Source organism: Corvus moneduloides, chromosome 1 (genome assembly GCF_009650955.1).
Source record: "Corvus moneduloides isolate bCorMon1 chromosome 1, bCorMon1.pri, whole genome shotgun sequence".
Lineage (NCBI taxonomy): Eukaryota > Metazoa > Chordata > Aves > Passeriformes > Corvidae > Corvus > Corvus moneduloides.
In genome coordinates, this window is record NC_045476.1 from 64876467 (window position 1) to 64894634 (window position 18168).

Consider the following 18168-nt stretch of genomic DNA (forward strand, 5'->3'; position numbering starts at 1 on the left):
GAAACCATGCCAAAATAAATGCGGTCACAGCTACCACTGGCACAGATGGTACATCCATGTGAGGGGTCAAATGGTAAAGATGCCAGGCTAAAAAGACACTGAAAGAGTTAAGTGAGCTCCAGCAACAGACTGTTGGACATACATCACCATCTTATTTCTTGTACAGGCCCAGGACAACCACACAAAGCAAATGAGAAAGGAAAAGAAGTATTCACTAATGGTGCATGCTATGAGCGTAGGAACATGAGCAATCCCTCAAGGAACAGGGACAATACTGGTTCTAGAAGTATTTGTAGAGCTGCATCTAAGAGAAAACTAATGCATGAAGCCTTCTATTCCATTGCCCTAGTTTGGTCTGGATAGAGTTCATTTTCTCCCTAGTACCTGGTACAGAGCAGAGTTTTGGATTCAGGATGAGAATAATGTTGATAACACACTGTTATGTTTTGGTTGTTGCTGAGTTGTGCTTGCACTGAGCCAAGGACTTTTCAGTGTTTCATGCTCTGAAATTGAGGAGCTGCACAAGAAGCTGGAGAAGGGGAGAACATAGCTGGGACAGCTGACCAAACTGGCCAAAGGGATATTCCACACCACAGAACGTCATGCCCAGTGTATAAACTGGGGGAGTTGGCCAAGGGACAGATTGCTGCTCAGGGATGGGCTCAGCCTTGGTCAGTGATCGGTAATTGTATTGTGCATCTGAGGTTTATTCTTCTCTTTTTTATTACTATTATTATTATAGTATTTTAATATCAGTATTATTATTATATTTACTTTGTTTAAATTATTAAATTGCTTTTAATTCAAGCTTTTTCCTTCCCTGATTCTGCTCCATCCCATGGGGGGTAGGGGAAGGCGTGAACAGCTGTGTGCTTCTAAACTGCTGTCTGGAGTTAAATCGCTACATCCACAAACTACCAAAGAATACTACAGACAAAAGCAAAGAAAAATAAAGAAGGTAAATGGCATTTATTATGGCCTGTCTTTCTTAACAGGGTGGGGTAGACTCACACTATCCAAGTTCTTTAAATCTTCACTGACCTCTGCAGATCATACAAAGAGCTGAGGTGCCTGACTGAGCTCTGCTGAATCGGATCTATAGATCTTTCAAGCAACTGGCCTGTGTTCCTCTGTACAATCTTTATTTCCCCCAGGGAGTACAGAATACCAACCATTTGAAATTACTCCTGAAATCAACTGTGCCCAGTTCTTTTTGGTATCATCACAAGATTAGATAATGACTGGATAATTTAATTTTACTTTAGAGATAGCCAAAGAAAAGCATTCTCTCTATGTATTGCTACAGTCTAAGTGCAAAAAGAAATGTTAGGAAGACTTTCATAACCCCAATGATTTTTTCCTAATGAATATATAATTTATGTAATAACAATTCTTAGCTTATGAAAAATTTTCAGTAATTATAAACAACTGCACAAAACTGCCATGTTCATTTAAACAGGTTACTAAATGCAGAAATACGCATGATTATTCTTCATATTAACAGAAAACAGAGCTTTGCCTCCTTTAGTTTAATGTCAGTGGCACTGTGCAGTTATCTTAATATATATGGGGGTGTCATCTGAATTATTCACTCAAAAATCAGGAGATGTGAATGCAAGGTCTGCCTACATCACAGACACGCCATCCTCTGCCACAAGTCATCACATCATGTACTCCTGCCCAACTGATCAGTGCTCACTGAAACTAGATTTTGGCCTTCATTTCTTCTGTTGCAAGACTGTTTCTACCAGAAAGTTATTTACTACCTTGCTCCCTTAATAATTAGAGACCTTCCTTCAAATATACACCTGGCCAGCTTATTTATATTTGTTCCTACATACACCATTTTTTTTGTCTTAAATGAAATTTCTTCCTCCCCGTCTCCCTTCCAATGACAACCATGACCTCTGTTATCAGACTTTACTTTGCTAAATAAATCACATACCTTTTAAATTTCCTCTTCTTTCTTCATTCATTTCACTATCCTATTATATTTCACACTTTGCCTGTTCCTGCCTGAATTCATCTTTCATGAACATAATGACCACAACTGTGAAATATTTCCTTTTCTGTACTGGAAAATTTCCACTCTTTCAGCCAAACTCTGAGGATTGCACCCATCTTTCTCTTCCCCTCACTCCAGCATATCACACCGGTGGCTTGCCTATAACTAATACACCCAAGCCTTCCTCTTTGTTTGCTAATTTTACTGTGTGGCATGCTGATTCTTTTCTATGCTGCTAGCTTTGTACCATCGGCAAACATAATTTAAATATTCCTGCTTTTTGTGTTAACATAAAATGGGATTCTTGCAGGTCCCAGACTGTGCTGCACAAGTAACACCATTTCAGGACTATCTCTCTTCATATCAGTTCAACCTGCTGATGCCTTCATATCAACTGCTGGCAATTCTCACTTTCCCAACATGTTTCCCAAGAACCAACACCTGGATTTTTCATTTGTTTGACCTCTTTTCCACTCCTTGATAGGTGGTTTTACTGATTATCATCTTTACATCTCAACAGCACCAAACACCATACACCTGAACTTAAACAGGGTTAACAACTGTGGAAGAAGATCATGAATTATTTCAAGATACTATTTGTATTCTACTGCAGTACTCTTGAGTATCCTGCCAGTCTCCTTGAGTTGTTAAAAATAAATGCTGAAATACTCTTCATTAATATAACCCAGGAGAGGAATCTGTTCCTTCACTACCTGTGTCTGTTGCCCTGGAAGCAGCTGCTGCATAATAGTGGGGTTCAGTACAACAACTCATTCCCAAGAAGCTGGGGAGATTCTCTACACTGTGGATTTTTCCACACTGTCACTGCCGATGAAATGGGGTTTCCAATTACAATGCTTAGCACAGAGCAGCCTGCCCAGGGAAACCTATGTTCCAATGCTGCCAAGCGATACATGCTCAGCACCGCATTTGTCAAACCATCTCTTCTGCTAAGAGTTCATGTGTCAGTCTTGAAAATGGCTTGCTCTTCTACTACCTTTCCTGATGGAAATGTGAAAAGTGCAACTTCCCTCCTTTCACGAAACATCTTGTTGAGCCTCTTGACTCCAAATTGACTGCCTCGTGGGAAAAATCTGCTTTCTAGAGACTTAAAAATGGTGAGACTGTTCTATTGTAATTCTGCCTCACTGGGATATGGAGGTCAAACAGGGAAACAACAATCATTAGATAATGAGTTAAAAGGTGATTCCTGGGTTTAAGGGCAGCTTAAAAACGCACTCAGGACCCAGCAATTTCTTTTGTTTTAGAAGGGATTACACTACCAGGTGTTGGTATTTGCAATAGACTCTGCTGTGATAAAATCAAAATCACTATCCTACCTGTTACAGAAACAAACATGCAAAGAACAAGTTCCACATGAAGATGGATCAAGAGCATATGAATAATTCCAGAAATGTACCCAAAGACCAGCTTTCCGGACTAACTTTGCTGTAAATGCCAGCAACCAAACCCACCCACTGGTACCAATTGCGTATCTCAGTTTTATCTCATCTTATACAAATAACTAATTATCTTACAGAAATCCTAAGGAATATCATAGAATTTTGTTCTTCATAGGAGGTTAATTCATTGTTTTCTTTCAAACATTTATGTCTGTATGCACTTACCTAAATACATTGTGACCACTAAATCACACAATACATCATCTATTTGTCAGTATCCTAGAGAGAGAAGATCCTCTGAGAATATGCTTACAACATAAAGGTCACTCTGAAAGTTGACTAAAAGCATGAATAAAAAATAAAACATTTAGTTAAGCCCTTTGAGGAGACAAGGTTGCCATTATCCTTCACTGTTTAGGCAAATTCTTCAACTGCTTTTCAACACTATCATGACATCACACAGAGTTTAATGGCAGCTCCTGAGTACATATAGAATCAAAGCCAAAATTCAGCTTCCTAAAGTTTCAGGAAGTTAAAAAGCAGTGAGAGATTAAGAATCATTACATACTTGGCAAACTGACCTATTTCCAAACGATGCTGTCACAGGATGATATGTGCAGTGGGCGTATTTTAGCCAACAAAAGCTAGCAAAGTGCCAAGAGCTGCTGAATTTCCTGTTAAGAATTAAGAGCCCCTCCACACACATTTTCCACCACAATATACGACCCATCTTTTTGTCAGCGCAAGTCTTCCTTGAAAAATTAGGGTTGAAAAAAATCACTGGGTACCATTTCTCATGAAAGGTAAGGAAATTAAAGGAAATGAAAGAAGCTACAAAGAAAGAAGAGCTGATCTGAGGGTCTTACTGGTTAACATGCTTCTGAAGTAAAGTGCAATTCCAGTTTTATACTTGGTGCGTGAGTATCATGTAAAATGAGTGTGGAAATGTAAAAGTATGCAAGACAAATGACATTTTATCTTTAGACATAATCATCCCTCATGGGTGTCATCCCTACTTATCAATTAATCACTAGAGCATGAATATCCCAAGACATGGCTAAAAATGGGATGTAATTTTTCACTAAATATGCTTGAAACAGCCAGTACATTTCACAAAAGAAAGAAGAGGTTTGTGATCTATTTGGTAGCTGCTTCCCAAGTGCAACCTCACAGAATCTGAAAGGAGATCCCTGACATTGACTGCAGCGATGACTTGTGCCAGTTACCAGCAGAAACCTCAAGGTTTATTTACATGACTACAAGTGAGTGCATTGCCAGGACTTACTGAGTTACTGCTTTCTGGCTAAGTTAACAGCAACTGAGCAAACATGAAGTTCTAGCCATTGCAAACAAAATAAAATCAGCATTATTAGTATTAGCATAACCCCCTAAGTGAAAATGTAACTTGGTGAGCCCCTGAAACTTGGCACTTGTGCCTGTATGAGCCTACCCTCACTGTCTTAGCTAGTCTAGACAATGTTAAACTTGTAAACAAAGAAAAGTCAGTATTTCCAATCAGCTAGCAAAAGCAATGGACAAAGGGAAACAAATCTGTCTCTGGAGCTCAAAAGTCATCTGCCATACAGATGCATAGTTCTGGTTTATGAGAGTTTACATCTTCCAGTACCTGAAAGCAAACTTACTGGTCTGATGGTCAGCTGCTGATGTATGTTCTATCTTCTCAGTGTTGCAAGTGAGGTTAGCTAAGCAGCATCCTATCCAATCATTCATTTACCTGTACTGCTTTGCCTCACAGTAAAAGTTAACCTGTTTGGATCTATCAAATGTTGGAAGATTTTTTTTTTTAATTTTGGCAGAATGAGCAATAAAACACACAAAAACTCAAGAACTTGACTTTCCTTATTTAGATATCCACAGGGAAAAATTCTAAATTCACATATCAACCTTGTGATTTGCTTAACAGGAAATAAGACACACTACCTGTTCAAAGGCTCTGAAAGAAAAAGGCAGTTAAAGAAGCTGTATAGTCATTAGCAGGGAAAGTTCAAAATTTCACCACAAAAACCAGTTTTAATTTCTTCTGAGTCCTGATCTGCTTTTGTGCACAATAATGCTACTAGATCTGTTACCTAGACGATGCCACTGCTTTTGACTTTTAATTCCTAAACCCAAATGCAAACAGAGGAATGTCTTAGGATATGGCATCCCAATAATTCTCAGATCACATACTTAGAGGAAACTGGAAATAAAAAGGACAGTATTTTTTCAGTAGGAAAATCCATGAACTCTCTTTACAGCAGGGGAAACAAGTAAAATCAAAACTCAAAAAAAGTTACTACTGGGTTTCTAACAAAATTATACTGATACTTTTAATTTATGATTTAAATATAAAATGGTCATATGCTGAAAATCTAAAATTAACACCTAATTATTAACATCTCCATGAATTTGGGTTTCATCACTAAACTTTGAAAATTATGACACATTAATGTGTCATAATAGCTTCTAAGATCAAAGTAGAAACCATGAATGAGCCACAGAAAGATTACTTGGTTTTGATTTTTTTCCCTATTAATAACTAGAGTCTGATTCTGCTTACACTGTTAACTATACAGGTTTCAGATATTTACTGAGGACAAAATCAAAACTGGCCCATTAGCCAACAAGACACTGCTACACCTCAGCAAAGAGCAAGACAACAAGCACAGTATGGCTAACTCAGAACAAAGAAAAACAGCTGAGGTAACTGATGAATTACAGAACCTTCTTGTCAATTTTGATTAAACAGGAAAGTTGCCAGAGCATTTTAATATACCCAGAGTTACTTTTTTTTTTTCTTTAACAGCTTCCCCCCCATCCCCTTCCCCACAAACTGAATATGGGTCAAATTCTCAAAACTGCACTTCAGACCTTAAAATTTTGCTGTCCTCATGATGCCCAGAGTGGTCCCTGTGAGAAGTGCAAAGATCCCCAACCTACACTGCTCAGCAAACAGAAATATAAAACTGACAATACAAAGCAGAATTACAAAACATTATCAAGAACCCGAGATGCAGCTGCACAATGAAAAGGGGGGGGAAGGGATGGTCCAAGGAGATAGGCAGCTGTTTCCCTACACCATGTCTGTAGTACAGAGTACTACTGCAAGAAGGGTGTTGCAGCCTACTTAAATCTATTAATAAATCTGTCTTGAGAACACGCATTACAGCATAAATATCAGCACCCTTCTGAGACACACAATTCTTGCAACCACTCTCCCATCTGTGATTCTTTTAATTTAAAATTCTGTAAATGAAGAGCAATAGCCGACAAAAGCCATTGTTGGGTCATTTAATTTCATATAGAAATTTACATCTCAGTTACTTAATTGGAATCCCACAACTGTCACTTGTGAATACTCTTCTCTGGTAATTTTGTTCAGACAGCAAACATATAAAAGATTGTCAGAAATGCTTCTGAATTATTAAAATGTATTTTTTAAATAAAGGCAATATGCAAAAACTAACTTTCCAATCCAGAGGCTGTACTGTTGTACTTCCTACTGCTCCTAGGGAGACAGCATCAAGAATGCTTCTAGACACTGAAAAATAACTTCCCATCTAAAGAATAACATGGAGACTTTTTTACTTAAAATAAATATTACAATTCAGTGAATGATTAAAGACATTTTTTCCTAAACCATTAGTCAGCATTTGTACATGGAATCTCGCATTAAAATGGAGAAGCCCAGCACACACATTTACACATTGCTGAAGAAAGCACTAGTACCTGTATTTGAATTACTAAGGTTATAGACTTTTGCCAATTAGTCCAGATCAAAACAGGTTTGAAGTCTGGATATCTCTCAAAACATTAACAACCCACATCCAAAACCATTAACAAAAATCTATTTCAATCTATAAAGCCATACTGAACATACTTAAAATTAGTACTTCTCAAAAGGCTTGTAATGCTTGTTCTTTTACATCTCTCATGGTACATTGAAGTTCTTAGAAATAAGCAAAAATGCAGGACAGTATCAAACAATCTTTGTGCTTTCCTAACTTGTCTACATGAGAGTCACCTTCTTCTTAGCAAAATTCCTTAATATAAATGTACAGGCTTGCATATTTGTCCTGGATACCAAGTTACTGCATGTATTATGAAAGATATGTGTAGCTGGTAACACTTTGCCCAAAACACTACAGGGAAAAAAACAAACAACACAGCTACAGTATATAATGTAATACTTACTATTTATATGTTTCTGAACGAATGTATTCGAAAACATGAGATACTCCCAGCTGGAACTGATCAGCAATAGGGGTAACCCAAGGATTGTTCTCCGCTTTGAAGACTTGTTTTTGACCGGTCAAATCCAAATTACCTGAAAGAGATTGAACGAAACACCACATGAAAAATGTTTGAAATATGAAAAATTTGAAAGAAATACCTTGCTGTGAATATAAAAACCTTTTATTTGTTTCAGAAAGTACAACCGTAATAAAAGGAAATATTTCAGTCTTAGCAAAGAGAACAGAAGGACAAAGTGGTTCCCACCATGATGGATGCAGTTCCACTCTATTTGTTTTCAGTGCTGCTACAAAGGGTTGCAAAGCAGGGTTGAACTTTGTCCACTTGTTTATTAAATTAGTTTTAAGTGTGACTTGATAACGCACCTTTTCACTATCTCCACCATGATCTGCAGGAATGAAAGAGTGATTCTCTGGTAGAAGTCTGCTCTGCTGAAGCTTGGCATTGCAGAGCATTCCTCAATCCCTGCTCCAGGGGCTTTTTGCCTTCCCAGTGCCCAGCATGTTGTCTGCACCAAGATCCCACACTGATCTGTGGTTAGAGTGACACATACGCACCAAAGCAAACAAACAGCGCTGTTCTTGTAACATGGCAGTTTTACCTATTCTGTTGACAGAAGACACAAGAGACCTACTACTGGCTTGCTTGGGGTTTTCTTGTTTGTTCATTTTTAAAAGTTTACCATCCAACCCCGAAACAGTACATGCTCCACCGAAACTCCTCATGACTATGGATATGAAAGGCTGAATTCCAGGACAGTCTGGCCATTGAAATATTTTCTTGTGTTCTTTAAATTAAGAAATCTGTGGCACATTTTCAATTTATTTTTGTGAATTTTACAATGAAGAGAAGCCTACCCTTTCCCCAGAAATCAACAATAACTAAACCACAAGATAAAATAATCTTTTAAGTATGGAGAACAAAACAAAAAGGGTTTTGAAGACTGACTGAGCCAAGCTGCTCATGAAATCTGAAATCAACCTGACACCACAGCTTTCCAAAATAAAAGGAGCTGTGCAAGTGCAGGCAAGGGGAGCTGCTGCAAGCCCTGTGCTCACTGCCCGCTCTGGCTACACATTCTGAATGACAGCTAATCCTTGGTGTATTCCTCTCTGTAAAAGGGGTTAAGACAATTAAAGACAGGCCATTATATGGTGTGAAAAGATGCCAAGCATCTCATACCAGCCTATCATGGCATCACGATTACCTTAACAAGCTCATCTGCCAGCTGTCTGTGGCAGGCTGGTCTGAGCCAGCAGTGGCAGGAGCATCCCCCACAGACGTCAGTCAGGCGGCAGCCGCCCGCTGCCACACGCTTCAGTGCACCTCGTCTGCTTTATTAAGGGACTCAGCAGCCCTGTTCTAACAAGGATCAGGAAAAAGGATTAAGTACTGTGACAAAGAGGACCTAATAAGCAAGAAAGCAGTGTGTCTAAATCTGTGCTGGCTGAAGGCGTGGGCCGGCGCTCTTGCCATGCAGCTCTCACGTGGAGGCCGCGGGGGAAGCCGACCAGCGCAGAGATTAGCCCTAACCCTCTGACCAGGGCTGCTGGGAAGATCCTGTATCACTCAGGGGCTTGCTTTGCAACTGCAAATTGGATTTCCCATTTTATTACCTGCAAAAAATCCTGTATGCTGCCCTCTGAAACTACCAACGCTGCAAGCACTCTGTAGGTGCTACAACAGGGTAAAATGATCAATCTGTGTACAACTAATAAAACCAGTTAAATTTGGGGATGCAGGCTTGGTTCCATCATAGGTCAAGTTCAATGCTGCTTATAGGAATAAGTTACATGCGCCCAAAATCTCAATATCCAGGGTCTCAGCTGAATCCTCTTGTCCCAAGCTGTGTCAGAAATTGTCCATCCAGGGAAGGCTGCTGCATGTTTCCATTCCCACAGCACTTGAGCAGCATGCCCACTTCCATTTCAAATACCACATGGCCCATATAAACATAATTCATTGTAATAATTACTACTCTACTACAGCAAAAGGAATCTTACAGCAGAAGAAAGACTGCTCAAGCAGAATAACCTGTAGGTCCTCATGCCAATGTATTAACTTTATTTTCCTCTGTCTTCTCTTTTTTCCCAAAATACATTGGAGGCAGGTACAAATATTTCTTTTCACCTTCACAGGGAAGGAGGCAGGAGGCCCTAATTAATCTGATTACGGAGGAAACTGGGGTGCACAAAAATTCAGGATCTGCACCAAAATCCACCCCTCCCTGCCCAGGACGTCCTTCTGGGAGCCTTGCCAGCAGCAGCTGGCCTGGCAGCCCATCCCACTGGCCACCTAGAGCTGGAGTGAGAACCTAGGGATTTTAAGTGAAGAATTTAATCAAGTGTGCTAGTGAGAAAAGGAACAACTTGTCTGTCCTCACGGCAAGCACTGGGTTCTCTGCAGGTGAGTGAAGGAGGGCTGCCCTACAGAAGACAGGAAGGACAGGGCAACCAATGCTTTAAAATCCTCCCTGTTTGATACCAAAATTTCCATCTGGAAATGAAGGCAGAAAAATAAGCAGGAAGTTACACCGAGAGTGCCCCACCTCATCAGACCTAAGGAAGAAATGGAGTCTAATCCTCCTGACACAAGGCAAGCCATTTGAGCACAAAGAAGCCACATAATTAAAAATTAGACAGAAGGGAAATGTTCGTACTGCATCACCATACATTGCTTGGGGCCATATCCTGCTGTCCTTTCTATGCTTACAGCTAAAAAAATCCATGAATCAAGGGCACATCTAATTCTCTGGCTGCAGGACATCCAGGAGTCCCAAGCACAAGGCCAATGTCTCAGTAGCATCTCATGAATACTATGTGCTGGGGCAGCCAAATACACAGGAGCACACTGCAGGGACCCTTCTGCTGCAGTGCACAGGACAAACCCAGCAGTGTGGAAGACATCATCACACTCGCCTGAAGCAATGGCTCTGGTACCGGGCTTACCTCAGGAGTGCCGAGCAACCAGACACCTCACACGTGTCCCAATCCCCCCAGCCCAAAGGTCTCCTTGCCTAGGTGATTTTTTTATGGCAGCACCACGTTAGAAAATGCTGTTATTCCACCCCTGCAGCACTAGAGCCAGGGAAAAAGCCATGGCAGATGTGCCTTCATGCGTATTGTCTAATAGCAGCATCAGCAGAACACCATCCCCAGGGCTTTCAGAAATTTATATAGTGTTCTGCTACACAGATCACATCAAATCCCTCAGACACTTTTAGTAAGCAAAATACAGAATTACCTCCAGTAAAACTCCAGCACCAAAGATTCAATCACAAAATGTATTAGGATTGGAGACTGCACTGGTCACTGCTGTTTTGTTCTTTCCATGCATATCTGCCTATTAAAAAATATTTATCATTTCTCTAATTTGGCATAATTGTTTCACTAAAATTGTATTTCTTCATTATGGACTTCAAGTTCTTGCTATTTTGTCATACTGAAAGGGATCAGCTCCACCGAAAGGCATCACAGTCGTGTGCCTCTGGTAAGCGAGGAAGAACAGGCCATCTTCAAGGCTAGTCAGCACAGCCCCTTTCCTAGGGCACAGAAATGTTTTTCAAATTATTTTTGAGTGCTTCTAAAATTATTCTAATAAATCATCAAAACTATACACCCCAGAACTCAGGTTTAACATGCTTAAAGAACCTTCTAAGTCCGACGGGTACTTTTTTTACTCTCTCTTAGGTAAATATAGATTACCAAGTAGGAAGACTGCAAAGTGGACACTGCTGCTACCAGCAAGTGGACACTGAAAAGAGAACAGAACCTGGAAAAGGGAAGAGTAGAGATCTAACAGCTGACTGCTGTGGACAACCTGCACAGAATGACCAAAAACCTTCTAAAAGGAGCCATCTGTGTGGTCTTAAAAGTGCCTGATTCTTGGCATTTTTATTTCTGTCTCAGCATTCATTGTATCTAAAGATGATCCTGAACCCTTAAGTTTGACTGGATCCCTGTGATTTAACTTCTTTGTTTACCCCACCTCAAAACCAAATTGCTCCTAATGCCCAACTACTAAGCTGTGCAGACCTGAAAACTGTCTACTATCCAAATCTCTCGTTAGCTGCCACCTGGGAGCTACAATAGAACTACACCAAAACTCCTGAAAATTCAAGTGCAAAATCAAAGTATGCATATTTTTATTTTAATGCGCTCTAACTTAGGTGATCCATTAACAAAAAATACCATTTATCACTTCTTAAATTCAGAGCTTCTACAGCCATGGGTGGGCAGAAGGGCCACTCGTATGACAGCAGGCACACCTCATCCTGAGAGACATTTACAGGATAAGAAGACAGCTACACTTTCCTGTCTCAGTGGATCTATCCTGCACTCGAGCTAAAACATGATCATTAATGTTTCTTGTTATTTTCCTGCAGTGCTGTTGAAATAAAAAGTAGTTTGTGTGAACACTCATGTTTTGCTCAAATGCCTCCAAAGGTCAGAAAAGAGCTTGTAATAGAAAATAAAATGCTGCCTCCCACAGTTGTGTTTGCAGAGGGTATCACAGCCAGTAATAATACCACCCATCACTTTGGCCAAGGGTGCCTTCAGACCTCCCAGGCTACTCCTGTCCATTAGATCTAGTCTGCAAGCACCCCTTACATACAACCACAAGCCCCTCATCCTCTTGTGATGTATGATCTACAAAGTGTGTAATACTTACCCAACGGATGTATACTGGAGGTACAGTAAGGTATGACTAGTGTACATAGGCATTACTTCAACACATACAAAAGGAAACAGAATGAACACAAACCTGGCTTGTCCTTTCCACTTGAATGCCCTTGGCAATACTTTAAATACTCTCAAAAATTAAAAGGTGAAATTAGGTAATTAAACAGCTCTGACATTTGAGAACTGAACAATGGCATTCAGCATAAGAAACATGATCCTAGCTGTAAAATGCCAGATCAACACTTCTTTGTAATGGTTTAAATTCATCCCCAGTGGAGCTTCATTAAAATCAATGGATATAATTTTTAGCCTGTATACTGTTGAGCTTCACATCTGTGTCCTGTTGATACTCTGACTCCTCTCCCAGCCTACACTCTGCTTCACTGACCTCAAGGAGAGTCCTCAAACTGTAACATATCCCCTTTAGTGATTCCTCTTAAGACTGCAATTTAAATGTTCTTTCCCTTTACAACATAAAGGTCTTACTCTCTGTTGCACATATGAAACAAAGAACAAAATTAGTTTTAGTAATTTATTTAGATATAAATACCTCCGAATCCTGTTTTATTAAATGCTAAGTAAGGGATCAGTCCACTGCACTAAATTTAAACTTAGGTTGTACGTAAAAATATGTCTGTCCTGGCTTTAGATTTGCTTTACACTACAGGGATTATAATTTTTATTACTTTTGTGGCATTTGCTTTGTCTTGAGAGAGAGAGATTGTTTTAAGTGCAGGGGTAGAAGAAATATCATGACTATTATGTCATAAAAAGGATACCAAAGTAATTAAATTGTGAATGATGTCTTAATACCTATGTAAAAAAATGAAAATATATACTCATTTCTATGCCACAAAGTATTATCAAAAGCCAGTGATTTTTACCCCAATCTTAAGCATATGTAAGGCTGTGCACCAGTAACTCATACCATTCCTATAAACAAGTAAGATCATCTATGCTTTCAAGACACAGCACTTTTGAAGGATTAGTAACAGAATACAGTAGAATTAAACAGTATTTATAAAGGAGCAATAAGACAACAAAGAGCAAAGTCTTCTTGTACCTAAGTGAAGTGTGACTCCACCTCTTTGGAACCAGCAGAAATATTCACGGAAATACTGTATGATAAACAAATGTACATCTTCATAGTATATGTCAAAAATACAAATTTGCTTACTAATGAGCTTCTATGCACTAAGAGAGAACAACTAAATTTAGTAAACCTAAACCTAGACTGAAATGCCTCCGAAAGATCAATCCCAGCAACGCTGCTGCCCTCTCACCCCTACATCCTTACATTGAAGAAGATCTAACAGTATCACTTCTAGCCACCGGCACTTCAGAGAACCCTGAAATAGTATTTGTGGTGGTTCTACATAATGTGGGAAAAGGTTCAAGTCTCAGATAACAACGAATCAGATTCAGTACATGCAAATAAATGAGATACTCCAGAGCATCCATCACACAGAAGCAGGCTGGAAGTCTTCCCCTGACTCCTTTCCTAACCACACAGATGGGAATGCCTGCAACCTCCCCTGTGAGTGTTAGACAGGAAGCCCCATGGTAAGAGGAGGCTGAGGGAGCAATCTGAAAGCCAAACACTGAAGCCCTAAGTCCATCCTCACAATTACTCTCAGGGAGTTAAAACAGGTTTTGCAACATCACATGTTATTCTTACAACTTCTTAGATGCACATGATGATTTCCAATAATGAGTTCAGAGATGAGACTCCAGCATTCACCTGAACACATTTAACAGTAGATCTCTGTGTCAGTTCAGTAACTGAAGAGCTTCCAAACACATTTCAAACATCTGGTCTGAAAAACATCAGGAGATGGAGACTCTGCCAGTTGTGTCTTGTTCTAATGTTCATCACTGTAAAAATACATTCTTTATTTTAGTGCTGAACTAAGCTGACTTATTTCTAAAACACTGCTGGCTCCCTCTCCTACAAGCTTTCTTCTCATGGAGTGAGGATGAGCAGCCAAGTGTCCTCTCACTCTTCACTTTGATAGGTTAAATAGTCTGATGATACTGTGATAGCATAATAGCTACTCCATTTGCTTCAACTCTTAGTAAAAGTTTATTTCATAGCTGAAATACATCAAGTAAAAGCAGACCATCTAAATCTTGAATTCTCTACCCTTGATGTAAATGTGAAGTGATACAGGCCAAACTGGTACCACCTCAGCCACAGCTATTATAATTGTACTGGAAGAGAATTTTACCCTCCAACATGTTTCATAGGAGAGAGTTTAAAACAAAGTGAATGTAGTCCTGAGATATTTACACAAAATCCCAGCATCAAAGGTCAGCCAGAAATCTTTATACCAAAGTGTAATGGGAAGTCTGACACTTCAGATGTGTCAGGACTGAAGATGAAGCCTAGGAACGAGAAGAGGATGGATGAAATGCCAAATTACTACCTTAAACCACACTTCAGGTACTAAATACAGGCAGATTATAGACCTAACCTAGCTGGGCAAACTCACATTTCCATATTCAGGTGACAGGAGGAGCGGTTAACTCTCTGGGAACAAGGGGAGAGCCCTTGAAACTTCTACCATCACAGTACACAACAAACCAGACCTTACCAGGACAAGTAGTAGAAAGTAAATAGTAATAACATTCACAGAGGAAAACCATAAAACAGGAACTTATTCAATGCAGCACATAAGGTACCCCTCACCTAACAACACTGCTAATGGCTTGTACTGCCACATGACAAATCAGGCTGTTTCAACAGCTGAGCTCCACCACACAGAGCTTTCAGGTACCAGGGCAACCAGCGCAGCTGATGCCATTGTCTTGGTAGCTAAGAGGAAAGGCAGAAGAAAGAGCACTTTAACAAAAATCCAAGAAATTACCTCAAAATGTACTTTCAAAATGTATTTCTAAAAATATCTTCTAAAATTATTTGTTTATTACTTACAACTCGATTATAAATTAATTTCTCCCAGATTCCTCACATAAGAGTGAGACCAATTACTAGAAGACCTACAAGTACTGCTAAGTTTCACCGATTTCTTTCTATGAAAGGTGACATGTTGTGCTGGAAATACCATTTCCTTCACTGCTCTATGTAACAAATGCCCAGTGCTGACTGGGATCCCAAGGGGCAAACCAACAGTCACTGCTAAGTGTTCCCAGTGAAGAAACCCAAGAAACACACTATGCAGCAGAGGAGTTCTGAAACAAAGGAAATTAACGTGATGTCAAAGTAGTTTAACATCAAAGACACTCTAATGGCACAGGAAGTATTACAGGCTTAGAGGATCAGCATCCCAATTTATTTTGAAATATATTGCACATTTTTTCCAGCATCAGAAACTCCCCTGAGATTCTCAATTACACAGGAATTCAACAGAGCATTCTCTCTTTGAAGGGTCCCTATCAGACCAAAATCTAGTTAACTTAAAAAAATGACTTCAAAAAAGACTCACTGTATTGCTTTTGCCCCTCACCTTTGAAACTTCATTCAAACACAGGTTGCCAAGTACTCAGAAGAGCGAAACCACTTTAAAGTACTATGAAATGCATAAAATGAACCAAATACATCAAAAAATGCAACATTCGCTCAGATTGGTTCTAATTACAGTACTCTTACTCTTACTACAGCTCTGACACAACAGATGAAGTATCTGCTGACAGAAACATCATTATTATGTTGATGATACTTATAATCAGAGTACAGTCAACATGAGGAGCACCCACACACACACACTGTAGTCATCTGAGAAATGACTCTAAAACTTGCATATTTTAAAAACTAATGCAAGATCAAATCTGAATCTTGGAAAGTTTGGCAAGAATTACAGCAGTGTACATCAAGTACTCTGCATTCAGCCTGGTTTCTAACTACATAACAAGTGATGGGGGGTAGGGTGTAGTGGTTTTGCCTTTTTTTTTCTTTTTTTAACTTAAACCTTAAATGAGAATCACAATTAGACTATGCACAGATTTTCAGAGAAGCTTTTCTATATAAATAATCTCTCCATAACCTATCTTGTTACATACATGTTTTTTATTGCTTCTTGACTGATAGCTTGTTTTCTAAGACTGCTGATGTAGCAGTTGTTTTGTTTATCCACCCTTACCTAGGTTCCAAAAGTAGAAACATGTCTTTTTTTGAAATTGTAAGGTATCAACTAGTTGTTCCAGGGCTCAGAACTGTTGTCCAAAGAGCTCCAGTGTTCAGGCTTCCAACAAGCACCACTGACCTGTATTGCAGGTGTGAGCAGCGCTGTGTTGTGACACAGGCAGGGTGCAGTGACAGTTTATACTAAAATAAGAAAAGTCTGGCATTTACATCAACTATTGGAAAATTTCCAACACTTGGAAAAGACATATCTTTTGTAAAGTAAGTGATTCTTATATTTGCACAAGCCTGTTATAATTACCTGAGTAAACGGCTATTTCGATTAATATTTACTTGAACAAACAACTGCAGCTACTACTTTGCATAATATAATATTAATTCACAAATTCTAGAGTAATTTCAAAAGCCTAAATTTTAAAAGGCCTTCCTGTGATGGAAATATTGAGACTTTCGGCACAATTCCTTGAACTGTGTATTTAAAGCCAATCCTCTCTACACAGAAGGTAATTTAGCTGTTCAAAATTAAAAATTTATGAAAGAATTACTTAGTTATTCTGATATACAAATTAAATTTACAAAACGTTTAATGTTCCTTAAAAAGGAACAGGCTACTTACCCCATCCAGATTGGTTTTTTTTTTACAAGGCTCGAATTTTCCACTTTTCTCATATGTACTAACAATTAACTAACAATTCTGATAGTGTGTCTCTTTACCAGAGGAAATTATTTGATAAACTAGAACAGTATTGAACAGCAACTTATACACCATTGATGCCAAATTCAGTTTTGAAAAAGGAGGATGATAATTGGGAATATATTCTTTGAAATCCCTGTTCTTCCATATGCATAAACCTGAGCAAGCTACGTGTGCGCACACGTGTTGGCAGCAGGGTAGTGCACACAGGCAACATTAGAATCTGGGCTTTAAAAATCATATAATTTGTTTTCACATCAAAAAAGAAAATCTACAGACAAGCTAGTTACATTCTCTGGGTGGTTATTTAGCTACATCTTTGTGAGTATTCTGCACCATGTACTACTCTCGCACTCCTCATTCTGCTGAGAAAAACCTGAGAAAATCTTTTATGTAGCACATATGGGTCCACCCAGATGAACAAACAATGAACTTAAAACTGATGTTACTAATTGCATCTACCATTTTATGTGTTTCTTGTGTTTCTTGTTTCTACTCTCTTTCCAAACCATTCTCATTGTTAAATGGTCAGAACACACAAAGTGACAGATTTAGTGCCTCCTTGGCAATTTATATAACTGACTGCAACTCTGTTGTTGCAGTGAATCATGATTTATTTGTCTCGCAATGCAGCACATAACCTTTTAAATGCTAGAGAAAAAAATGCCAGCGCCTCTTTAAAGTTTATATATGACTGCCCACCACCATTTCTCATGAATGGGGTTTTGAGAGACAAATGATAAAAACAAGCTGCAAATTCCACCCACCTACTCCTGGCCATTTCCTGTGTTCATCACTCACATGTACTGTATTTACAGAAAAGCACCTCACCCAGTGCACTCTTTTAGTCCTCTCATTTCCTCCTGGGCAGGAATATGTTTCTTAGATTAGCGGTAGGCATTCTCTGCTAAACGCAACAGAGGATAACAGCAACCTCCCCCAGCCCTGCACTGGTGCCACGCTCAATCACACCAGGTGAAATTACAGGCTGATGGTAGGGGGTTATTTATCGGTATCTCCATTCCAAAGTT

At 39.2% G+C, this 18168-nt stretch overlaps 1 protein-coding gene across 2 annotated transcripts in view; it reads right to left on the reverse strand.

Annotated features, from left to right (window-relative positions):
* Positions 1-18168, reverse strand: part of RSU1 (Ras suppressor protein 1) — a 103725-nt gene that overhangs the window by 54735 nt on the left and 30822 nt on the right. For both annotated transcript variants that reach the window (XM_032113372.1, XM_032113383.1), the window contains exon 8: positions 7603-7735. In XM_032113372.1, the coding sequence (XP_031969263.1) occupies positions 7603-7735 (133 nt within the window). The remainder of the gene's footprint in view (positions 1-7602; positions 7736-18168) is intronic.